The sequence below is a fragment of the Cervus elaphus genome, chromosome 24, assembly GCF_910594005.1.
Source record: "Cervus elaphus chromosome 24, mCerEla1.1, whole genome shotgun sequence".
Taxonomy (NCBI): domain Eukaryota; kingdom Metazoa; phylum Chordata; class Mammalia; order Artiodactyla; family Cervidae; genus Cervus; species Cervus elaphus.
This window is the reverse complement of record NC_057838.1, coordinates 33,787,540-33,813,455: the sequence shown is the minus strand read 5'-3', so window position 1 is coordinate 33,813,455 and position 25,916 is coordinate 33,787,540. Positions and strand designations below refer to the sequence as shown.

Below are 25,916 nucleotides of genomic sequence, written 5' to 3'. Positions count from 1 at the left end.
CCAGTGTGACCTGTGGATGACTGGGAGAATGAATGTTCGTGAATATCTAGCACAATGCCTGGTACCCAGTAGTTACTTAACAGTCGGCAGCTTGTACTGGGTCCTGCTAGACTGCAAGCTACAATGGAGTGGGGTGAGCGGGGGGCAGAGACGTGTCTCGGATACTGTTTTATCCTAAGCACCATGCCTGGCCCCTGGGAGGTGCTCGTTTATTGAGTGAGCAAGTGAACTGTGTAGACTCAGGAGAAGGGCACCGTGAAGTCCAAGTATAAACGCTTGCTAGTGCACATCTTGGCAGGAAAAAGAAGCGGTAGGCTAGACAGGACCTGGGCAGAGCACAGATAATTAAGGACAGATGATGCAACAGGCCAGAGGGAGATTAAGGGGTTATCTTGCCCTCAGGATGGAATCCATGAGCAAAACAGAGCCTTGAGAACTAAGCAGGGGAGAATCTCAGGCAGAAGGTACTGGGCAGACATGTTCATTAGCCCAAGAGGTTGCGTGAGCTGGTGCCCCCAGATTGGCCGTTAGAATAGGAAATTAGGAATCGGTTGCTCTGGCTGATTGACTCATCTTTTGTTGATTCAAGTGCCAGATGGGAACAGAGCAGATGCTCAATAGATGTTGGCTCAATAGAATTCATTTAGTTGAAGGATTCTTTTTCCTTTAAGTTAGGCCATTGAGTCCCCATCTCAAGTTCCATCAGAGGGGACCAAGAACTACAAGTCCAAGGTGGCTTCATCGGCTGGTACATCCTCCCCAGCTCCCTCAACCCAAGCACAGTCCAGCCTTGGGACCCAAGCCTGCTCAGGTTCCAGAGATGTGACACTAGCCCGGGTCACTGAGGTTTGATGGGTTCAGAGGAGGACTTATTTTCATTAATTTTTATTTTTTCTCTTGTAGTACAGTTGATACGCTATGTTGCATGTGTTTGAGTTCTGCAGCAACTTGATTCACTTACACTCTTGGCTCTTCTTTTTCGGATTCTTCTCCCACGTAGGTTATTACAGAGTGTTGAGTAGAGTTCCCTGTGCTTCCAGTAGGTCCACCTTGATCATCAGTTTTATGAGTATCACTGTGTTTATGTTAATCCCAACCTCCTAATTTCTCCTTACCCCTTGCCCAGCTTCCCCCATGAACTCTTACGTTTCCTGTCTGTGAGTCTCATTTTGATTTGAATATCGCTTCACTGTGATCCGTTTTTAAATGTGATATGTAAGTGATACCTGATGTTTGTCTTGCTCTGTCTGACTTATTGGACCTGGTGTGATCATCTCACAGTCCATTCTTGTTGCTGCAAATGGCATGATTTTCTCCTGTTTTCTGGCTGAGTCTTAACCCGTTGGGTATATGTAGCATATCTTCATCCATTCATCTGTGGACGGACATTTCAGTGTTCCCAGGCCTTGGCTGTTGTAAATGGTGCCACAGACATTGTTGGGGCGCCTGTGTCTTTTGGAAAGATGGTTTTCTCTGAAGACATGCCCACCCAGGAGTGAAATCTTGGAATCTCATGGGAGCCCTATTTTTTTTTGAGGGGATTTCTATACAGTTCCCCGTAGTGATTGTTACCAGTGTACATTTCCACCAACAGCGTAGTAAGTTCCCTTTTCTTCAGGCCCTCTCTAGCATTTATTCTGTGTAGACTTTTTAACAACTGTTGCTTGGGAATAACCTCCTCCTCGTTTTTGATTTGCATTTCCCTAATCTTTAGGGATGCTTAGCGTGTTTTCATGGGAGTTTTCTTTTTAAAGAATTTGAGGATAATTTAGCGCTTGAAATTGGCTTCTTGAGAATCGGCCGTGTTTTAAATTCATCTTCAATGACTTCCCACAGAGCGTTTCTTGAGGGCAGGGTTCTTAAGGGCCCAAATTCAAGGGTTTTCACGTTGTAGTTGCGGGAAGCGTCCACAAGGGGGCAGCACGTCTTCATTCCCCACTGATGCAACCAGAGCCTTCGAGAAAGTCATGTCTCTGGGTTGTAAATTAGAGTGGAAATTGCCTGAACAGACACCCAAAGGCTTGTATCTCGTTACCTTTCCCCACTTACCCTTGCTCACCACCCCCAAATAGATCCCAAGCCCTGCAGAAGTGCTGTGCTGAGGGTGCAATAGGTAGATGGCAGGTAGATGGGGCGGCCCAAAGGAAGGAGGCTGGAAGTGGGAACCCCACCAGCAGGATCCTGGAGACCAGGTGAGTTTGCAGAGGTCTTCCTGCCCAGCAGGTCCACCATCGTTTGCAGGCACTGGGTTTGACTTAGGTCTAAGAGGGCCAGCCTGGATCTGGGGATGGTGGTTCCATCCTGGGGGGCCCAGGCACTACAGGTCCAAGGCAGTCTCTTGGCTGGTGCATCCTCCCCACCTCCCTCAGCCCCAGCACAGTCCAGCCTGTGACCCTAGCCTGCTCAGGCTCCAGGGATGTTCCACCATTTCTCTTTCCAGGGATGTGATAGGCGTTTCTTTCTTTTTAATTTTTATTTTTCCTTTGCTGTATAGTTTTTATGGGCTTCCCAGGTGGCCCTAGTGGTAAAGAACCTGCCTGCCCATACTGGAGACATAAGATAGGAGGTTCAGTCCTGGGTTGGGAAGATCCCCTAGAGGATAGTTTATATACATTGCTGTGTTTGTGTTTGTTGAATTTGATTCCCTTATATATATCCACGTATCTGCTTTTTAGACTCTTCACTTATTTATGTTATTTCAGAGTGCTAAGTGGAGTGGAGTTCTCTGTGATATATAGTAGGCCCTTGTTGATTCCTATTTTATTAAAATATGTTTATATTACTGTGTATATGGCATGCCATATTATGCCATATTAACATGCCAACCTTCTGATTTACCCCTCACCCCCTACCTTTACCTCTGGTAACTGTCAGATTTTTTCAAAGTCTTCGAATCTGTTTTGTAAAGTGGTTCATATGAGTCAATTTTAGACTCCATCTCTAACTGATATTTTAGGATATTATTCTGTCTCTTAGTTTAGTTAGTATTATCATCTCTAGATTCATCCGTGTTGCTGCAGATGACATCATTTCATTGTGTGTGTGTTTTTTTAATGCCTGAGTCATATTCCATTGTCTGTATGGACCACACCTCTGGTGTCTATTCACCTGTCGCTGGCTATTTTGGTTGCTTCTTTGTCCTGACTATTGTAAATAGGATTGTAGTGAAAGTTGGGGTGCTTGTGTCTTTTTGAGTTAAGGTTTTCTTTGGATACATGCCTAATAGTGGGATTGCTGGATCATTTGGTAGCTCTGTTTTTTAGGATTCTCCCTGCTGTTCTTTGTAGTGGCTATACCAATTTCCATTCTGTCGAACAGTATGAGGGCACCATTTTCTCCACGCCTTGTCCAGCATCTATTCTTTGAAGGCTTTTTGAGGATGACCATTCTGAGTGGTATGGGGTGATACTTCATTGTGATTTGATTTGCATTTCTCTTAATAATTAGCGAAGTTAAGCATCTTTTCATGTGTTTTTGTTTTTCTTTAAACAGTGTAGGATTTACCTGTTGAAATAGGGTTCTGGAAAATCTGCCGTTTTTTGAATTATTTTTCGATGGCCTACACCAAGGTATTTCTTGAGGTCAGATGTCATTTATAGCCCTGCAGGGCTTGAATAGTCAGTGCTCATCCGCACGCCTTTTAAAGTTGTTACGAGAAATGGCCACAAGGCGGCAGCATTTCTTTGTGCCCAATAGGCCTTGTGTCTGTGCCCATCAGCGCACGTTTAAAAGTTGTTGTTATGAGAAACGGCCACAAGGCGGCAGCATTTCTTCATGCCCAACGGGGCTTCCTTGGGCAGGCACAGCCTTAGTAAGAGTCAGGTTTGTGGCTTGTAAATTAGACACAGGAGCTTGTGTCTCCTTACTTCTTTCCCCGTATTTTTCGCCTCCCAGACAAAACCCAACTCTTGCAACACCGCTCTACTGAGGGTTCTGTCTTCCGTGGGTAGGGTGACTCGAAGGATGGAGTCTGGGGGTGGCGACCCCACCTGGACACTGGGGGGCTGTTCCGAACCCTTCCAGGCCAAGGGATCTGACTTCCTTTGGGTACTCTAAGCTTTGTTTAGCTATAGGTGGGCCTACCTGGATCTGGAGATGGGGGAACCGGGCACCACTGCTGGTCCTGAGGGGTGGGTTCACCTGCCACGACTTCTTCCCCAGCTTCTTCAGCCCCAGGACAGTCCAGCCTTGAGACCCAAGGCTGCCCAGTCTCCAAGGATGTGACACCAGCCCGGTCACCAGGACTTGACATCCCCTCAGGAATACTGTGCTATCCCCTCAGTAGAGTGGGCATTTGTTTGCTGCTTCTGGTTTTTGTTTTTTTTTTTAATTTCACTTTTATTTTATATTGGAGTATAGTCGATCATTTGTTTCAGATGTACAGCAAAGTGATTCAGTTATCCATACACACTGTCTATTCTTTTTCAGGTTCTTTTCCATTGTAGGTTACTATAAGATATTGAGTATATTTCCCTGGGCTATATACACTAAGTCCTTGCTGGTTATCTATTTTATATATAGTAGCGTGCATATTTTAATCCCAACTCCTACTTTATCACTCTCCCCTTTGGTAACTGTAAGTGTGTTTTCTATTTCTGTGAGTCTACTTATGTTTTGTAAATAAATTCAGTTGTATCATTTTTTTTAGATTCCACATATAAAGGATCTCATAACCCATTTTAATTTCTTACAGTGATCTTCCTTTGCCCGTAGCACTTTACACTTGTTTTCCTTTCATCTAAGAAACTTCTATAGTATGTTTTCAGTACTTTTTTTCTTTGCTGTATTAAGTCCTCCTGTGTTTCAGAGGGGATATGCAAGTACATCCTCCTAAAATTGCAGGCCAGTGGAGGAGTGTACCATCCACAGTGACCTTTGCCATGCAGGTCTAAAGCTACCCTGATGTGGAGAGCTTCAGATGGAGACCAGAATTACAGTCTGCAGATGGCTTCAGGGAGTCAGTGTCAGATTGCTAAAGTCGTTGTTTGAGTTCTTTTATTTTAAAATAAGTACAAATTTATACTGTCATGGAAAGGGATAAATCCTCCTCTGCAGTTAACTTGCAAGTACTCACCTGTGGCAAATGAACACTTATGCATAGTCACCATGAGAACCATATTCTCCTTTTATCTTTGGAGACACTGCCTGAAATAAACAAGGAGTATTCTAGGTGAGATCCACTTACCAGTTTATCAAGGCTGATTAAAAAATATGGGTTCTACTCATATAACATCTGAAAAGAACTCCGGGAGTTTGTCAGCCTCAGTTTTTGTATATGTTGCATGAAGTTAAAGGTCAGAGAAGTAAAGTGACTTGCCTACAATCACACAGCCAGTTGGTAACGAGACAGGAATCCCAGCGTTGAGGCTGTGATTCTGCTGCTCCCTCCAGTGGTCAGACTTAGCATCAAGTTCGTGCATTGCCTTAAAATACTTCTGACTGGGTCTCCATTGGCCTTGGCCACTTCTGGAATCCCGTTCATCACTGGCCACCCCCTCCCACTCTGGCCTAAGGGTCTGTGAACCTGTGGTTCAGGGCAGTGTCTGCTGCTGACCAGTGTCTCGGTCTCTCACAGATGAATGTCTTCACATGGCCTCCTCCTTGTCCTCGTTCTTGCAGACTCGCCAGCCCGTCTTCGTGCAGCTGCTTCAGGGTGTGTTCCGGGTTTACCACTGCAACTGGCTCACGCCAAGCCAGAAGGCCGCGGTGGAGAGCTGCATCCGGGTGCTCTCCGATGTAGGTAAGACTCCGCCTCGGTTTGGATTTCACACGTGGAAACGGGCCACCCAGCAGGGAGCAAGGCCACCCTGGAGAGAGCGCCAGCTCCATAGCTCGGCGGAGCTCCCTCACACTGGAGGCCGCAGACCCAGGGCTGGAACCGCGATCTTCTTGATTCTTAAACCTCCCTTTCATCTCTTCAAGCCAGCACCTCCCAAAGTTCAGAGCCAGCAAGTCCTAAAGAAAGATAGGCTTTGAAAAGCCAGATTGCATGGTTAAATGTTAGGCAGCTCTTGGCGAGTTCCAGCATGCTCAAGTGCGTTCAAGGGCCTGGGAAGCCCCTCATTCGGGAAAGTCATCTGTTGAATCCAGTAAACATAGTTGACCATATGGGAACTTTTTCTTCATGCAAAGCGCATGTCCACCCCCAGGGAACACCCTTTGTCAGAGATGGTGGTCTGCTCCTTTCTGCCTCTTGGTGGTAAAGCTTCTCCATCCCCTGCCCCCTCCCCTCCTGCTCCCCACCGCCCCTTGTCGGCAGCTTTGAAAGGAAGTTATGACCATTACTTCACCCTGATTTTGTCGGTCTCTGTTCCACTGCCCTGTTCCACCCCCTCCCCATAAACACTATGAAAAGGGAAAGCCTTCCTTCCTCAGTTGAGAAGGTTATCTGCCTCTAGTAGCTTTTTAGATTCCTGGAGACACCAGAGGAGATGAGTAGGCCTCTTAGCGCTGTTGAGCAGTTGTGTTCCATTGGGCCTGTTGCCCGATTGCAGTCTTCCCTGCCTAATTCCCTTTATACGCATGTGGCAGGCACTCATGTCTTTTTATTATTTACGTGGCACTATTTCACAATAAGATATTAAGATTTTGAAAGGGTGTATGTTATTATAGGTTCCTGATGTGATAAAATAGGACCCTGAGATGGGATCCCCAGATAACCCCAAATTCTGCCCATGTATGATGGTGCCTCTTGAGGTTGTTGGTTAAAAGTGGGGCAAGTTGCTGAGTTCGCTAGCTCAGTGATCATCAGAGAGAGGAAATGTTTTAACAGTCTTGTCAGTGATGAGAAAAGGCATGGAGTGTTGGTGTTTGTGAGACAGTAGACCATGAAGACTGCACAGCCCATGAACCCCAGCACTTTTGTGCTTCTGCTGGCATGGAGCTTTGAAGACAGGCAAGAGTGTCTTGCTTTTTTTTTTTTTTTTTTTTAATGTTGTTGGATCTCCCAGATAGAAAGAAGGATTGGTCGTCTGGTTATCTAACTTAATTTTTAAATTAACTTTTCATTTGGCAATAGATTTAGACTTATAAGAACATTGCCAGGATAACACAGAGTTCCCAGGTACCCTTCACCAGTTTCCCCCGCTGTCTGCATCTTACCTTACCAGCCATGTCTGTCAAAACTGAGAAACTGAGGTTGGCCTGTTGCTATGAGCTAAACGTCCAGACTTGGTTTTCAGCCCCTTTTCCACTAAAGTCCTTTTTCTGTTCACAGTGCCATGTAGGCCACCATATTGTGTTTAGTTGTCTCTGGTCCGTGACAGTTGCTCATGTGTGTGTGCTCAGTCATGTCCAACTCTGCGACCCCATGGACTGTAGCCCGCCAGGCTCCCCTGTCCATGGGGTTCTCCAGGCAAGAATTTTGGAGTGGGTCCAGACGTTCCTTATTTTCTGTGACCTTGACCATCCTCAGCTGTCCTAGTCAAGTTATCTGTAGAATGTTCCCCCTTTGTGGATTTGACTGGTTTTCTCGTGATGAGACTGGAGTTGGCGTCTTTTTTTTAAGGTGGTTAAAAGCAAAACAACAGCCTGTATGGATAGAATAGCTTATTCATAGTAGATGTTGTCTTCTGTACTATGTTTGGCTTAAAACAGCATTTTGTAGGTGGTTGAAAGAGTATGAAACTGGAGAATTTTTCAAAAAGCAGTTTACTGGTCAGATGAGTTCCCTGTCTCGATAATTCTTAAAATGTATAGATATATCTGAGCCCCTAAGAAACCATTCATTGGAGAAACCCATTGGACTTGCCTAAATCGTATGACCTCAGAGTATGTAACTTCCCTCATAGCTGCTGGCCTCAGAATTCACATTGGAAAACCCGACCTAACAGATAGTGAGGTGCAGCCGAACTGCGTATCCATGCTAACGTTGTAGGCATGGACACGGCTGCCTGTGGGATGTTGAGGGGCGTTTGCATCTCAGGGGGTCTCTCATCAGAGCTGTGGGCTCACAAGCCCTGTCTCTCCCCTGCAGCCAAGAGCCGGGCCATTGCCATTCCCGTGGACTTGGACAGTCAGGTCAACAACCTCTTCCTCAAGTCCCACAACCTCGTGCAGAAAACCGCCATGAACTGGCGGCTGACGGCCCGCAATGCAGCGCGCAGAGACTCTGTCCTGGCCGCTTCCAGGGACTACCGGAACATCATCGAGAGACTGCAGGTAATGCCCAGCGCTGATGGAAGTGACCCGTAACCCAGCCCGAGGCGGCTCCCCACACCGAAGGGCTTCCTCGAGCCAGAGAAAATCCAGGGTTGGCCCCAGGGGGATATCAGTGTGATGAGTGGGTAGTCACATGCAGATATATGTGTTGGGCCAGGATTGCATAGCTCCTTGGGACCCAAAAAATCTCCCGACAAAGTCATGGTCCTTAGAGGTTATGCATGGATTTACAAATCTCTTTTTCAAGAAGTCCATTGTCACTTATTAGGAAAGAATAAATCAGTGTTAGAAGAGGATGTTTAGAATAGGAGTGTAACAGCTCCCGTTTTTTCCCACCTCATCTTGGGATTTTGGCCTCTTGAATCAGTAGGTAAACAAGTGTAATCGCAACTGAGAGAGTTTTGTATCAAATGAGCCAAATGAAAATAAAAGTGTTCTAAATTCTAGCTAGATCCTGCCCTCCTTACTTAGTGCCTGCAAAGAGACGTGCTCTTCTTTTGTTAAGAGGAAGAGTAGTGAGGATTAGATGATGTGAAACATTTAAACACACGTCATAATATTAGCTTCTTCCTTTGAACAAGCACCTCAGGTGATTTCCTCACAGATGACACGTGGACCATGGTTAGAGAATCACAGATCCTTCAGATGAGCGTGGTACCCGGGTGCAGAGTGTGATCTCAAGCCAGTGCCTGATTGTGGCTCCGCCACTTAGAAATGCATAACCTTAGGGAAGTTACTTAATTTCTCCAATTTCCTAGCTTGTAAAATCATCTGAGAGTCACACCTACGTCACGGGGTTGATATGAAGATTAAGAGACTTGAGACGTTCCAGTAACTTGTGCCTGCCTGAGAAATGACAATATCGATTATTTTCTTCTTTGTCTCTTGTGGAGGTTACTGGGCTCAGCAAGGTGTTTCTTGCTCAGGTTCATTCATGCAGTTGCAGTCAGATGGTGGTTGTGTTTGGACTCATCTTGAAATCTCACTCATTCACGTGTTTGGCAGTTGATATTGATTGTTAGCTGGGACCTCAGCTCTCGCCTAAAATATCTACAGAGCCTCCTCATAGAGTATGGGTTTCCTCACAACATGGCGGCTGGGTCCCAAGATAAGTCTGGAGAGATAGATAAGTAAAAGCTATATTGCCTTAATGACCTGGCTTCAGAAGTCATATGGCATCCTTTCTGTCATATTCTTTGGGTCAAGATAGTGATGTATGTCCACTTAGGTTCAAGGGGACAGGACATAGACCACCGTTTGATGAAGAAGAGCTTGCAAAATCGTTTACACTGCAGTGTTTGTACAGCAAGGGAAAATTCAATACACTTAAAGCACAAAGAGCAGAACCTGGCGTGTCGTGAGCCTGGTCACTTGATCAGTGATGAGCTCTTCTTATTAATATTAGTATGGTCATTATCCTTATGACCATAATATTATCATTAATAGGTGAAGTAAATGAATCTCTGAGGGTTACACACGTTACCTAAAGACAGATCAGTTCATTGATGCATTCATCAGCCCCACCCTAGGCACAGGGGATACAGCAACCAAAGCCAGAAACACTCTTGACCTTCATAGAGTCTCCAGTGTTGGAAGGGAGAGACACAATGAGCAAATCACACGGATAAAAGTCAAATGGTAAGAGAGACAAACACTGCAGAGGAGTGAGCAGTGCTGTGAAAAACACTGATGAGGAAGCTCATCTTGCCTGGAGCTGGGGGTGGTGGCTAACAAAGGCATTGCTGGGGAAGGAACATTGGAACCAAGGCCAGGGTTTATTATGCATAATAATAATAAACAGCATAATAAACAGGGGCACTGACTTGAAGAAGGGAAGGGAAGGGAAGAGCTTGTGAGGAGACCATTGTACCGGGGAGAATATGGCGCAGAGACCTAGGGAAGGTTAGCTTGGCTGGAGCCCGCAGAGCTGGGTGGATGGGCAGGGCTTTTGCAGGTCAGGGAAGGAATTTCAGCCTTGTCATGACAGAGCCACTTCTTAAACAAAGGTAGCATGGTTCCCTATGGAGTGTTTCCTGATCCCCACTATGGTTTAGAAAGAGGAAGGTCACTGTATTGTAGACTCGTAACTGGATGAACACACAGCATTTTCTCCTGCTCAAACTAAATGATCTGTGGCTTAGAAACACACCAGTGATCTTCTTAGATCATTATGCATATTCTTGGGTAACAGAATAAAATACAGAAGTTTAGGCAGTGCTTGTTTTAAAGACTTGGCCAGTAGCCAAAGCGATCCTCGTTTATGTAATGAGTTATTGTCTGTCTGAGTCCCTGCAGTTACGAGATTGCTCAGAACGGCAAAAGTTGTCATAATGTGAGAACATGAACTTGCAAATGGAGTGCTTATATAATTAACCCCCATTCAGACATCCCCCTCACTTAACACTGGCATCTCCCCCTGCCCATCGCTTCGCCATCCTTGTCTGTTGGTCTCTCCCTGATTGCCGAATGTTCTACATTTGACAATACAATGCAAATCAATTGCAATGTGAAGTTCCAACCTGGCAAAAGATGCAAGATTGCGTGAACACGATGCCGAAGAAGTGTTTCAATCTTGTACAAAAGCTGGAGACAGATAACGAATTGCCAGAGTTAGGACCAGTCACTGTTGATGAAGAGGAAATTGGGTGCTTTCCCAGAGGGAACTGTTAGGGAAACTGACAAAATTCTCAAAGAATTTTGCCAAAGCGACCCTCTTGCTGACTGAGGTGTGAAAGTCAATCCAAACTAAGGGATGTTGCAGTGTACTCTCATAATCTTGTTGGGAATATTGCCCCCCGCCCAAAGTAGTTTGATTCATTCATGCATTCTTTAATGCATCCTAAATATGATTGAGTGATGACAAATTCTGTTAAATGTAAGATGAAGTAGAATTATATTCATAAGGTTTAGTTTCTAGATAAAAATCACTCAATTCTTTGTGAATTTGGGGCCTGTGAAATTTGGGTCCCTAGTTGAGATGAATGCAATTAAAGTGGGCTTTCTCCATGAGCTTCTTGGTTAATTATCTGATCTTCCCCAGCGTGTTGTGTTCTGCCCTTCTTAGCCAGCTTGTCGGTAGCTTGGTTCTCAGTTAGCAAGCCAGACGGCAGACTTTAGCATCTTTTGGAGATAATCTCTCATCTGTTTCCTGCCATTTGCCTTTATATGGTGTTTGTTGTGTTGGTTTTGCTGCTCTTTCAACTTCTCTCTGTTTTCCTTTCCTACAGCTATGTGTTTTGCATTTGAAGACCATCATGCTATCAGGGTACATGTATTTAGCATGTTGATACAGCATGTTCATTCATTTGTGTTCTCATTTTTATATGATATTTTATTGTATGAATAATTCATGCTCATTGGAAATAATTTGGCAATACTCACAAGTACCACTAAATAGAAAACTGGAATCACCTGTAATCCCGCCTCTCAGAGAAAACCACTAATGATGTTTTAATGTTTGCTGCGTATCCTTTAGACATTAATGTTGCTGATAAAAAGTGGATCATAGAGTCCATACTATTGTTTAGCCATTTTTTTTTTTACACTTGTAATGTAGACACCTTTCCATGTTGTCGAATGTACTTTTTGCATCCTATTTTAAAATATTCGGAATGATTCCTTGGGTAGCATAAGGATCATCTCACAGAGCGGGTGGGAAGGCTGTTATGTCTGTGTTATTTCTCTGTTTTCCGCGTCAGGGTCTAATGCTTCAGGTAACCGTTGGGCAATGTCTAATAACTTGAGGCACATACCAGACGGCGCTGAGGTTACTGTAACCCAGCGTAGTCTGTGGTCATGCCTCAGGTCAGAAATGAATGTTCCTACCCTCCCGCGGTCGCCTCCGGCCCCGGCTGCTCACCGCGGCTGTGCTTCCGTTCCAGGACATCGTCTCGGCCCTGGAGGACCGTCTCCGGCCCCTGGTGCAGGCCGAGTTATCTGTGCTGGTGGATGTCCTCCACCGGCCCGAGCTGCTCTTCCCGGAGAACACGGACGCCAGGAGGAAGTGTGAAAGCGGGGGCTTCATCTGCAAGTAAGCAGCCCCTCCCGCCACCGCGCTCGCTGGGGCAGAACCCCGATGACCAGCCGCAGCCCTGGTTCCCGGGGAGGGCGGGGCTGGCCTGCTATTGGAGGAAAACTGCAAGGTCTGGTGCGGGGGTCCGTTCTGACCGTTCTAAAGGAAGTGTGTAGGTGCAGTCCTACTCACCGACCCTGTTGTTTGCTGACTTCTCCTTTGAGAGCTGCACGCCTGGTCGCTCATCTCCCACTCACCACATGCGGGCAGGATGCCCACCGTGGGCTGGCATACAGACTCCAAAAGTCATGGCCCTCGAATCCTCAGAAAGCTCAGACCTACCAGGGCCTCACAGTCTTTTCCCAGCAGCTTTGTAGCTTCTTGTTTTATGCCGTGGGGCATAATCTAGAAGAAGCAACTGGTCCCATGACCAGAGATCGTTGATTTTCACCCTAAGGTTGGATGGTCGGTTAGCTTGAGCGTGAACTCTGCTGCTTTTTTATTTTTCTGGGCCCGTCGAAGGGTAAGACGGGATAAACAGAACGATGTGTCTGCCCCAACCATCATACTCTTGAGGTTCTTTTTTTTTTTTTGGTTTACACTGCTGGCATTTTTTTTTTTTTTTTACACTGCTGACATATTTTGGCCACATCACTGACAATCCTCAGTGGGTAAATAACTGCACTCCATAAACAGCAGTTTTGAGTGGGCCTCTGTCTCCCTTCGGACCTGTTTGCTGCTGCTGACCAGCAGGTGTCGCTATTGAGACACCGACCGGCTGTTAGTGAAGGGACTGCCCGGAAGTCTAAGTCTGGGAGCCTTTGGTTAATATTAGTTCATCAATAGACTAGTTACAATAAGTTTGTTTCTTTAAATGTAAAGGTTGTTTCAAGGATGTCATCCGTGGTTCTCCCCTCCATTCAGGTTAATCAAGCACACGAAACAGCTGCTGGAGGAGAATGAGGAGAAACTCTGCATTAAGGTCCTTCAGACCCTCAGAGAAATGATGACCAAAGACAGAGGCTATGGAGAAAAGGTACTGCCTTTCATTTTCATGTGAAAACCAGGTGTTGCTATGAGATAGAAGCAGAGTAGGGGCACTTCGAAATCCACCTTAGTTCAGGCGTATTGACTGGAGGGATAACTTAAAAAAAAAAAAATCTATTCATCTTGCCCTGAAGGTAATTAAATCATATGACTCTCTCTTTAGAGTCATATACACTTAGGTTTCTCTTTTAGGCTGCTTGCCGTACAATCTATATTCAGGAAAATAGGAACAATAAGATTTTCCGTCTGTTTAAATTCCCAGTGAGAATGCAGATGCCTCTTGTGTACCAAGGTGTGTGTGTTCCTGAGTTTTGGGTTCCAGCTGAGCATACCTGTGGGTTTACTTGCTTCTTTCTGGTGAGACGTTACACAATCTTCCCAGTGTATGAAGAAACTGCCTCCAGGTCTAACTGGAATGAAGACGGACAGACATGTCACCTTTTCTAACTGAGATTGGGAAATGGACCATCCCTGGGAGCTGAGACTTCTTAGCACATGCAGTGAGCCATGATGTACGGAAAACAGCCGTCACACCCCTGATTTTGGTCCAAATGGGATAAAAAGAGCCCCATTGCTCTTCCTTTCTGCCCCCAGTGAAAAACGGCCTGAATTTAAGTCTCACCAGTCTTCTTTGAAGGCAATAATTTTCACTTACTATCTGAAGCCACTTTTATCAGCATTTTCTGAATAGGTAAATATGCTAATATCATTGACTTACCAAATACACAGTAAATAACTTTTATTCATCTCTGTGAAGAAGGCTTGATAATTAAATCACAGCCTCCCTTGTCAAAAGAGATGGTGACTAGATTCTTACAAGTCTAAAACACTGTCGGAATCTTGCTTTCTAACCTAAGCAGTGTCTGTCCTTAATATTAGAGCAATTCAACATGTGAGGATCTTTGGATAAGAGCAAATAAAACAGAAAGGTACACAGTCCTTTTTGCAGTTTACATTCCTCCACTGGCCCCAAACCACAATGCTTTTAAACATCAATCTAAACTTGTAAAATGTACAAATTCAAACTTGAATACATGTTACTTAGAAAATAAGTGTTTATAACTCAGGAGGAATTTCGTGGTGGAAATATGCCAGAATAGAGTTTATAAATATAAAACCAAGGAACGCTGGTACAAATGGGAAGTAATGAGACGACGAGTCTGCACTGTTCAGACACCCAGGTAGGTCTTGCCCTTTTTAAGGTGAGGAGGACAGTAAGAGAGAATACACTTATCAGATAAGTGAATAATAACCATTTATTCCACAGGATGTTTGTTTTTCTTTGAGTGAACTTTAAGAAGTGTTTTTAAAAAACTGACTCTAGTTAAAGACATTCACTTTCCCTAATAAGATAAGCTCTACCAAAGGGACCTTAACCAGCTGTGAATTTATTTGTACCTTGGGGGCAGAAAACACGATTTGAAAATGTGGAGACCACTGTTTTCTCCTCTTGAGAATGTCTGTTTCTTTCTCTAGCCAAGATCCTTCAGGTAAGCTTTTGTGTCAATACTCCAGTGAACTTTGTAAGTTGTGCTTATACTTTCAAGTAAGTTTTCTTTTTAGAACATGGAAAGTATAAGTACAAGGAGTTGGTTGAGAGTCTGTTGCTGGGCAGAGAAGTCCACGGGGGTCTTCAGGGCTGTGTGGAAGGGGTGCCTTCTGCTGCCTTTCCGTCCCCATGGGGGGCCAGCAGTGAGAACACCGTCATGGCCCCTGGGGGCACGCTCCAAGATGCTGTCCCCCTGCCTGTGAGAAAGCTTGTGGAGGGCGATAGAGCCAGGGCTTTGAATGCAGGTCGTTGTGAAAGAGTTACGAGAGTTGAGAAGAGCTTCTGAGGTTGCAGCTCAAATCCCTCCTCATCTGGTGAAGAAATTAGTCACCTCCTAGCAGAGAGAGGCTTGGAGGCAGGATGACAGTTCCTTCCCGTTGGGCTGGAGCTGTCATCCCCCTGGTCAAAGTGAAAATACTAGAAGCAAGTACGAGAAATGCTCTGCCACCAAGGAAGACATTCTAGAAACCTGTGCTAGTCAGCACCTCCGCAGCGACCACACAGACACGCCATGCTTCTGGCCCCAAGCTCGGACTGCGGGAAGAGGCTGCTTAACCCTTCACTTTAAAAGGGGGCAGGGGGGCGTTAAATGATTTGTGTTTCTTCCAGTTTCGTTGTTAGTTTACACTCTGTCCCGTTTCACTAAGGCTTTTGGAAAATGCCTTTGATGGGTCACTGGCTGCCACTTTTTGAGTAAAGAGGCACAACATACGGGATGAGCTTTCAAGGGTGGGAGGAACCCAGATCCAAAGAACTAACCTTTCTTAGGCAAACCAGTGGGGGGTGTTGCTCAGTCGCCAAGTCATGTCTGATCCTGCGACCCCATGGACTGCAGCATGCCAGGCTTCCCTGTCCCTCACAGTGGGTGTTAGTCGATGAAGTAAATGAAGTGTCCTGTGAACTGGGTGCTCGGGACACAAAGGCAAGTGTGAATGCCCTTTCTGTCATCTTGGCCTACTTTTCCTATTTGTTGCCTTGTAAGGGGAGCTTGTCCCGTGACTAACACCCTTCTGAGATGTCCAGGGCTGTTCTGTTTCCCCGCCCTCTCCTGAGTCTTCACAGTCGTCTGTTCTGGTCTCTGGGGCCCTCACGTCACCTGTGGTTTGGATCAGGCCTTAAGAGTCATATCTGTGAGAAGCCAGTGGTCAGCCCACTTGTCCCGGTCCTAAGACGTGCCCGTCCAAGGACTGTGACATGTGCTGGAAATGTGGGGGCTGGGCAGAGAGGATGGTGACAAAATTTAAATCGTGATCATTTAGAAATTAAATAAATTATCTTTTACTGTTGTGTCTCCAAATAGGCCAGCAATATTTACCAGAGAATGGTATTAATATATAATATCGGACAATATAATATAGTGGAATATTAAAAAGGATCACCAGAATAATGATAGAATACATTTTCATGTGATTCTTGTGTCTTTCTCACCAATGTATTCAAAGTTAATAAACCATAAAAGCAGGGCTTTGCAACCATTCTGTGTGTGCAAGGCCTAGCCAACTCTGCTTTAAATCTACAGATTTAACCATGTTTAAAAAAAATAGTTACCTCCCATCGCTAAACATCTCTAAGATTTAACCTGATTCTCTCTATAATTCATAGAATATATTCATGGCCCTAGACCCTGCTTGAAGAGAAAGCATAGTTATTTTATATATTGGCTGCTCTATTACCTACTGTATGATTTTTATTAAGATATTTTTGATTTAAAAGTCATAGAATTTTGGAAAGAAATTCAGAGGCCAACAGTTAATGTGAAAGAATATCTCAATTTATTTAAAATCCATTTTTCTTCTGAATAATGGTACCTGTTACACTACTAGAGAGGTTTTGACCTCAAGTAATGTCAGGATTTTCATTCCTTATGAATTGTCAATCCCCTGTTAATTACTGGTGCTTCTTTTCTCTGGGCAAATAGCCTATTAACATTTTCAGCTACCACTGTTTCTAGTAGGAGTTTAAATTCACAAAATGAACTAAATATTAATGAAACAAAATAAAAAAATCAAGGATCCTCCATCTATCATTAAACATGCATAATTGTCATTAATCCTCTTGTTTTTTCTTTCTCTTGAACTTGATGCTAATAAATCATTTCATTGTTCCTAATATCACTCAGGTAGGCACTAATCACCTTGGAATCTAGTTTCTTTAATGAATAGTATCAGGATTTGGAATGTCTGGGCTGGGGAACATGTTGGTCTTACTGCTTGCTTAAATTGAAGCTGGGTCTGATTTATCCCAATGGTAGTTTGGACGCAAGACACACCCCCCACCCCCCATTCAATGGTATAATGAGTCCAAGGAGAGAATTTTCTCCTAAGCTGAGTTGATAGGGGTTTAGCTTTTAACCCGACTCTGTTCCATCCTTTTCTGAAAGGACATGGTTCTTGATCGGGGATCTTGCCCTCATTCACAGCTCAGTTCGAGAGTTTTCTCTACAAGGGGGTACAAAGGTGCCTTTCAGGGCTCTTGGTTCAGTGACCTACGAGGTTTTTTGTTGGGTTTTTTTCCCTTGGCCACGCTGTGTGGCCTGAGGGATCCTAGATCCCCAACCAGGGTTCGAACCCATGCCCCTTGTATTAGGAACATGGAGTCTTAACCACTGGACCACCAGGGAAGTCCCGACCTGAGAGGTTTGATACCTGGCATGTAAACAAAGTGTGGCAGCATCCTGCCCGAGATGTCAGGGTGCAGTGGTGTCCGGAATGCCCACACCTCTCAAGACGGTTGCGTTCTAACGATGCTCCAACCCGAGTCAGCGATGAGAAATACAGTGACAAAGCTTCTAACATTTAGCTCACTTGTATTTCCTGTTCTAACATTGCCTTCTTTTTCTCCCCCCTTTTTTCTTTTCCAGCTCATCTCCATTGATGAATTGGATAATGCTGAGGTCCTAATTTCATTTTTTTTTTAAGTGTCCCGTGGTGATGTGTCCATGACCCTCTCCCAGCGAACTCTGTGACCTGTCCCCTAGTCTATGCAGCATCTAGTATCTGACTTTGTGTAGCATGCCTCTGGGAGTGAGTCAAGTCCTTCGTGTCTGTGTTAGCGTTTCCCATGAGTTTGTTTGCCGTTTGTCCTTGGAGCCCATCTGAGTCTAGATAAATTTTCTAAACTGTGATAAAATTTCAATCATTCACTGTCTAGAAGCTCAGCTGAATTTGTGGTTGGCGCTGGCTATTAACAGATCTCTGAGACTCAGTGTTGATACTTCTCTGTCAGTATGTGAAGCACTCATGCAAAAAGAAGTAACTATGGGTGTAGTTTGCAAGTAGTGAAAGAAAAAAACAAACCACTGCTCTCTTGGTCTGCATGTTGGAAAGTGTTAAGTGTGAGGGGGTCATAGAAAATTTTGTCAAAGTGCAGAGCGAATTCTACAGCGATCTCGAGACTTTTCAGCTGCTGGCTTGCAGTGGAATTCAGAATATACTATATCCTTGGCTTCTCAATTCTAGGAAAACCACCTAGAGATCAAGAAACTGAAATGTTTTCTGATGGTTTCTATACTTAGGTATCAAGTTAGTTTCATTTACTCAGAAATTACCCTGGAGACTCACGAGTGGCCATCTTGTTTGGGATTTGAGGGCCTCCTAAATATTTTCTCTCTTGTAAATATTTTTCAAGATATCTTGCCACATCTATAGTATGTGATACATGTTTGATAATTGATAATAGAAAGAATTAATTGGGGGAATTAATATATGTAATTGAGGGAGTCTAATTGCTTAGGAAAGGGAGGCACATTGGGAAAAATTTCATCTGACTTTTAAAAATTAATTTTCTGGTCTACTTCTTTAGATATTTGTTCGTTCTTTTGGTAAACCAATGGATACCTTCCTTTGATGGAATAGAATACAAAAACAGAATATAAGCCCTGCTCTAATAGCTATCACCAGAATTTCAGAAATACTAAGAGATGATTCAGATACCCCTAAGGCGAATTTGAATCACAGACTTTAAAAATGAAAGCGACATGAGTGGTTATGAATTTGGTCAGGTCCCTCAGGAATGGAGGCGCTCAGAGAGGTTGAGTGAGTGGTCTTGGTTCACACATCGAGATAGCGGGCAAGGCAGAGCTAGCTCTGTGGGCTCAGCTGCCGGCCTGGAGCGCTTACTGTTCAACCACAGGAGATTCTGTAAGCTCAGGCTTTTCCTTACATCGATCAGCATGAACAGGTGAGGAGGCCATGCTTCTCTGGGGTGAATAGAATGTGAGAAAAACAGCAGGTTGTCCAGGAGTTTAACCCCTTTAACTACAGTGATTTTTGCTACTTCCTGTTTAGTCCTCTTTCTTCCGGGTTATTTGTTTGCCAGCAAAACATCTAATGCTGACTCTTCATTTTGGCAGCCTTCGACTCTTCTTCTTTCTACCTAGAGTTGTAAAGGCTTCCCTGATTTGAATTTTTCCTCTAGAATATTGAGGTTGAGGTCCTATTTGTTTAAATACAGATGAAGTCAGGAAAGGAAAGCCTTCCCCTATCGGAGTCTGCCGGGTTATTAATACACTGTTTTGCACCATAGTAATCATTTGATGTGTTTGCTTGCTCAAGATAGAACTTGGGTCTCCTGGCTGGGAGTTTATTGCTCGCTTATGGAAAGATTCCACAGTTGGAGCAGGTGTGTTTATAATTATACGCTAGGAAATAGAATACTGTCTGTTTATAAAAGAAGAATGTTCTGGCAGCCCCTTGGATTCTTTGAAAATTCCCTGAGGAAGCAACTGTGGATCCCCTCTCTGTTGTTACCCCTGGCAACCACCAGTGCCGTGGGACATCAACACTGTCCCCAGGCCCTCAGGCTGTTGGATCTGGCCTTCTGAGCAGAGATGCCTGATCGCCTTTTATCATCCCTGGCTGTTCTGGAAATGAGTACAGCTCCCGAGGTCTCCCCTGCCAAGCCTTCTGTCCATGTGTGCGGGTGGAAATCAGCAGCCCACAGCTGGAGTTCTGCAGCAACTCCATTAAGAAACTCAAGGAGAGTTCACGCTGGCCCACGTTACGGGCAAGGCCTCCCACCTAAAAACTGTAAACCAGCATTTCAGACCTGAACCCTGCCGGGGAATAGCCCCTGAGCCAGGGTATGATGCGTCTGGAAGAGCCGTGATCCCCGGGATGGGGAGGGACCACTCCTCTCCAGTGATACAGGCCTCTTGGGCGTTGTCAGAGAAGAGGCGCGGTGAACTGCTTGGAAAAATAGCACAGCATCTTCTGAGTCTCCGTGTGTGCTCTGAGAAAGGGTGAAGTGAGGACAGAGTCCCTCTCTGAAGAGGGCACGGAGGAGGCCTTCTCGGCTATCTCCTGGAGTGAAATTTCATTTGAAACCAGAGACAGGAGGGTTTCCTTTTTTGTTTGTTTTATTATGACGATCATTATTTTTGTTGTTGTTGCAAATCAAGAGGGAAGGTCTCCATCATTACCACCTGATTTTCCCTTTTTCTTGGGATGTAGGAAGAGGACAGATGAGGGGAGAGGTATGGAATGTTTCTGTCACCCCCAGAAAGAAAACACCCCACGACCCATTCTTGGCTTTAAACAGACACCGATGACTGCTCAAGACACTAGTTTATCTAACATTTGAGTGCCTGTTCCGTTCCAGGTGCTTCGCTAGGGCTTTTGGATCCAGCGGTGCCCCAAGTAGGCACAGTGTCTGCCCTCCTGGCGCTTACGGTTTTGCCAGGGCAACAGACAATATTACAAGCCAGTGTTAACTGGGACACATAGGAAGGTAAAGTACAGGGAAACATGTTGTTATTGTTCAGTCACTAGGTCAAATCTGACTCTGTGACCCCATGGACTGCAGCATGCTAGGCTTCCCTGGCCTTTACTGTCTCCTGAAGTTGCTAAGATTCATGTCCATTGAGTCAGTGATGCTATCTCTAACCATGTCATCCTCTGTCACCGCCTTTTTCTCCTGCCTTCAATCTTTCCTAGCATCAGGGTCTTTTCTAATGAGTTGGCTCTTCACCTGAAGTGGCCAAAGTTTTGGAGCTTCATCATCAGTCCTTCCAATGAATATTCAGGGTTGATTTCCTTTAGGATGTGGGTCATGAGAACATGGGGTCACAAGAATATGTAACTTAGGGGCTTGTACCTGAGCGAGGAGGTCAGTTCACAGCGGGCGAGGACCACGGGCAGGTGGGCTTAGTGACTCACTGCAGTGGAGACGCGAGATCGGTGCTCCCACTCCTCAAGGTGGCTGCAGCCCGCCCGCATCTGCCAGGTTTGAGTCCTCGGCTTCTGCTACCATGCCACCAAGAGTTGCTTCTGCAAGCAAGGGAGGGCCCTGTCAATAATAAAATTCAGCAGGGGGGCGAGGGGGGAGAGAGAAAACAGAGAAACACAAGAATTATTCAATTTCACCTTCAGGGGGCGTTCTCATGACGTCCAAGCCAGAGTGGAGGTGTCCTACTTTTTTACATCGCTGTGAACTGCTGGGTTGGGCACCTGCCAACATTCAGGCGGCAGTTACATAAGAGCTTCTTTTTTTCCTGGAATTTAGGCTCGCTGCTGATGTGTGACCTTCAACAGTAATTGCCAATAAATGCAGCGGGGCTGTTTACTGTTAGACACTGGCAACGCTGGAGCAAGCGAGCTCAACTCGGAGCATACAGAAGCTATTGCAGAATCTCGGGAAGTTTTTTGTTTTTTCCTTGCTTTTTCTTTTTTTTTTTCATGCTGAGATGATTCCATAATGATCGAAGTTGTATAATTCAATCAAGTCAGAATGCATTTTTTAAAAAATGATTTTCACTTTTGGGTTCAGTTCTGATGAACTTGTTGTATAAAATATAGGTGAAACTGCATCATCAGAGCCAAATAATGTCTATTTCTTGTTTCAAAAAGCCAGTGCCGTTAGTGAAGGGTATTATGCCAGCTGATGTGAAGATTCAAAGTTGTCCTGCTAAAATGCTAGGTAACTTCTCTCTGCTCAGTTTTCTTTCAGATGTTCTGTTCTCTTAATGTGATTTGCAAAGACCTGTGAAAGGCAGCAGCCATACTTGCAAACCCATTGGCTGTTTATTTTTTTTCCCTCCTCTGAGATGGAGTGGGTGAAAAGGAGCTGAAGACTGATTCATGGCGTTGGAGATGATAAATCCTCTTTGCTGCGCTGAGAATTCGGTCTATAATACAGTCTCATTTCTTTTTTGTTGTTGTTCTTTGTCTTGTTGCTTTAGGTATAAGGTTGGGTTGTTGATTGGATGTTCAGTCTCATTTCTTGAACTGTATTCAGTGTCCGCTAGGGGTGGTCCATGAAAGGAAGACATCTTATTTCAAAGGAAGATTCTAGAAGCCTCGGGGTAGGATCCTTGTTGATGACAGCAGGAAAGAGTGTCTAAGTGGCTGTGTCGTGTGCTGGCCTGTATCAGGCACACACAGATGTCTGCATGTATGTATATGCGGTATGTACGCATGTGAGTGTGTGCGCCTGGACACACGCCACAGATAGGAACCCTGGGAAGCCTGCGGGCTTCTTCTTATTTAAGAATGACAAGGTATAACTTCCCTTAATTTGTGGTAGAAATTTATCCCTGAGTAAAACGGAAGGTACATCATGTACAGAAAGTGAGCGTTTCAGCATCTCCTGCATGAGTCTACTTGCTACTCAAGTGCTGTAGTCAGGATAACCAGTTGGGATTCTCTGACTTGAGATTAATTTTTAAAATTCTGCTTCAAAGCCAATCATTTGAAATCTTTTTTTTCTATGAAATTTGATCTTGCTAACCTTGTCTAAAAGCTCTGGGAAGACTTAAAGTCCAAGAAAAAAAAATGTGAAGAGGCAACGGAGGGCAATATTCAGTTTCTAAGTTCAAAACCAGATAGAATCAGATCACTGCCAGTCAACTGTTGGTTTGGAGAGACTTCACCTTGACTGGAGCTGTCAGCATCTCAATATACTGACTGATTCTGGGGTGAGGTGGTAAAAGACAAGATGTGGGAAACACAGGCATACTCCTTTTCTCAGAACAGTCTCCATTACCATAGGGTCACTGAGCGTGATCTTTCATGTTAAAAAAAAAGTTACTTTGATAATAAAAATGTGCTGAGAAAATCAGTTCATTCATTTACCAGAACTATCCTTTGCTTTGGGTAGTATGTATATGTATTTATGCAGCTTATGTAGTTATGATTTGAACATATATGACTTATTAATATGTTTATATTTTCCAAATTGTGGCTAACTGCCATAAAAGAGCCAATCCTCCCAGAAATACAGCTGAAATCCTCTTAGGAGGAAGTGCTAATAGAAGCTGTTGATTATTTTGCCAAATTATATGCCCGGCTTGGTTTGGCCTTTTCCGTGCCTGAAATCATTCTGTGTTCTATTGGGTTGTGTTATTTAGGGAACTTAGCTGTTTGATATTACGGAATAAAGTTTACTGAAAATATACCAAGCATAACTTAATGTTTTAGCTGGAAGGGATCCTTACAATAAACTGCTCCAGTCTCCTTGAACTACAGGTCAGGAGGTGGAAGCCCAGAGAGGTTCAGTGACTGGCTGAGGGTCGCACAGCACCAGTCCCTGCATGATCCACCATCAAGCAATACCCGTCCATTGTTCTTGATTTTTCCATTCTCTTTCTATGAATGGATGACATTAAAAAATTGTCCTTCTGTGTAAACAGTGGTTCTTGAAGAAGCAAAAATTTTCTATTGTCTCAGATGTCTTCCTGTAACGTTCTAGGAGAAAAGGTCATTAATCTTAATTTTCATTTCAAAAATTAAACACCAATGTGCCAGCAGTTTAGGGAGGCAGTTGAGTACCGGTACAATCATAAAACATACCAGAAACCACTGGTCTCTTGAGTGCTTAAGAAACAACTCTGTGAACATTCTGAAAGAATTCAAGATGCTTCTTTAGACATAAGGGATATCAAACAAGAAAATTTTAAAAAGACACACGAGTTCCACTCCATCTTGTTCTTTAACTATTATTTTGATTGGCAAGGCAGTAAGAGGGTAGCTGTGTGGCTTCCTGTAGTAAATCCGTGTCTGTAATCCTTTTGTTCTGATCGTATAGAATCGGTAGGGAGGATATGTTGGTGGAATGTGGCCAAAGCTGACTGTAAATGATAGTACTTTTCTCCATCTGTGTCTCCGACTGCTCCAAAGCACATGGGAATTTGCCTTCATTCTATTCCTCGTGTGTCCTTTTTGCACTAAGGGGCAGATGGCACGTGTGTGCACAACTTCACTTCTTCAGCCTAAAGCCTGCAGAACGCAGGGGTGGAGTTAAAACGCAATCTTGGATCATGATATCATTTGTATTATCTGGAGAACACATTTCCCTGAGCCCTGGGTTTGTTTCCCACACCACACTCAAGTCCTCTCGTAACACCCTGTGCCTCCCGATCCCAACAGGAGGCTAAACACGTTGGAGAGAGAGTTGCTCCTTGAAGCAAGTGGAGTTGCACTCACGTCTGAGGGCTCTTCTGTCCAGAACTGAGTGAGCAACTCTCCACATCTGCCTCTTCGTCCTTCATAAAATAATTTAATCTTTGTGGTTGAAGAGATCCCTTATACCTTTACTTCATTTTACCTGTTGGCAAATAGAGGGGAAAAAAGAAATTATTAGGTTACAAGATAACAGTCTTATGTTAAGAGCATTTTTTCCATCTTGGGGATCACACCATGAAAGGGGTATCAAGTGTTGAGCTGGGTTGTGGCCCCACGAGATTTCCCAGCTCCCACCCCCAACCCACGCTTTCAGCACCTGCTCCAGCTCCCCGCCGACAGCCGCACTCTGGCCTCGGGAGAGATCTGCTGTGTCGCTGGAGCCCTGCCGAGGGAGGCCAAGGTCACCCGGTGGCAGTGTGAGCCTTGGCTTCCCTCCACGGCCCCAGACCGCACCTTGAACCTGCCAGCCAGGCCTGGTGCATGACCGAGGCCCAGGGCGGGGTCCGGCAGTTCCGTCCGACATCCGTCTCTGCCCCGAGCACGTGCCCTTCGGCGGCCAGATTCGCGGAGCTGCCATCACGTGGAGCTGTGGACATTTTCAGCCGCTACACGCATCCTTTCCTTGGCCGGTCCTTTTCCTCGGGGCCGTCATCTTGTCTCTCGTTTACGGGTTGGGCATAATGAAGTTCAGGAGTCATCAGAGGTGTGGGGTGTCCACGGGTATGGCAGGGGCGACCGAGGAACCTGGAGCCCCGAGAGAAGTGCGTGGAGGGAGGAGAAACCAGCCAAGAAAGCCGCAGCCAGGAGCCTTCCTTTCTCTTCCCAGAGCCACAGGAGGGGAGAGACTTTTTCAGTCCCTAAGCTAGAGCCTGGGGTGTCGCCCTCTGATGTAGGGCCAGGATGTGGGGAAAGGAGAGGCTGGGAGCACGCACGCGCCCCCTGGAGAAGCTCATCACGGGCAGGCGGTGGTGCAGACCTTGCGGGGGCTTCGAGCCCCCTGGAAGGGGACTGCACTGGAGGCCCCTGTGGTCGTCATCCGCCCACCCTCCCTTCCCTGAGCCCCCGGGGGCCGTGTGCTAGATCACTTTTCCTCTGTGGACAACCAGAGCATAGATGTGCAGTACCTCTGCCTTTGACATCTTTTATTATTTAAGACATAGCTCCTCCTTGATCAGTGCTAGGCTTTTTCTTTCTTTCATTTGGATGTGTTTCCCCATCTCAGGCCAGTCGTCTCTCCCAGCACAACCACGTTAAGTTCATTTTAGAAGTGAGGGTGTCTTCTGCCCTCCGCAGCTGAAACCCCCTTCAGTGGGTGTGACAACCCGGTCATCTCATCGTCAGTTTTGTCCCCAAGTGTTGGTCTCGGGACTTCTTTGTGGTCACCAGATGCATGTGCTGTAACTAACCTGCTTCCTTTTATTCCCAACTAGCTTCCCCAAGCTCCGGATTCTGAGAACTCCACCGAGGTGTGTGTCGCTCCCCTGTATCTGCGATGCCAGCAAATACGGGCGCTTGTCAGTGTTGCCGGTTGGGTGTCATGGTGAAGTGTCTGTCTCTTGGGAAGGTGCAGGAGGGACATGTCTAGCCTGGCTGGGACCTGATCATTGCTATAATTGGGTGGCCCTTGGTGTAGAAAGTTCTGAGGAGCTTAAGCCACAGTGTCCTGCTGGTGAAGGCTCGTGACTTTCTGAAGGTTTTTGCACAAAACCCTTCATCTCCGCCTTGGAACGTTTGGCCGAGAAACTCTGGA

At 45.3% G+C, this 25,916-nt stretch overlaps 1 protein-coding gene across 7 annotated transcripts in view; it reads left to right on the top strand.

The window, feature by feature from the left end:
• ITPR1 (inositol 1,4,5-trisphosphate receptor type 1) overlaps positions 1–25,916 on the top strand; it is a 345,839-nt gene that overhangs the window by 201,220 nt on the left and 118,703 nt on the right. For 4 of the 7 annotated variants that reach the window (XM_043885521.1, XM_043885519.1, XM_043885517.1 and 1 more), the window contains 6 exons: positions 5,620–5,740; positions 7,976–8,160; positions 12,042–12,190; positions 13,097–13,208; positions 17,629–17,661; positions 25,597–25,632. In XM_043885521.1, the coding sequence (XP_043741456.1) occupies positions 5,620–5,740; positions 7,976–8,160; positions 12,042–12,190; positions 13,097–13,208; positions 17,629–17,661; positions 25,597–25,632 (636 nt within the window). The remainder of the gene's footprint in view (positions 1–5,619; positions 5,741–7,975; positions 8,161–12,041; positions 12,191–13,096; positions 13,209–17,628; positions 17,662–25,596; positions 25,633–25,916) is intronic. The other 3 variants (XM_043885522.1, XM_043885520.1, XM_043885518.1) reach the window with 2 other exon arrangements.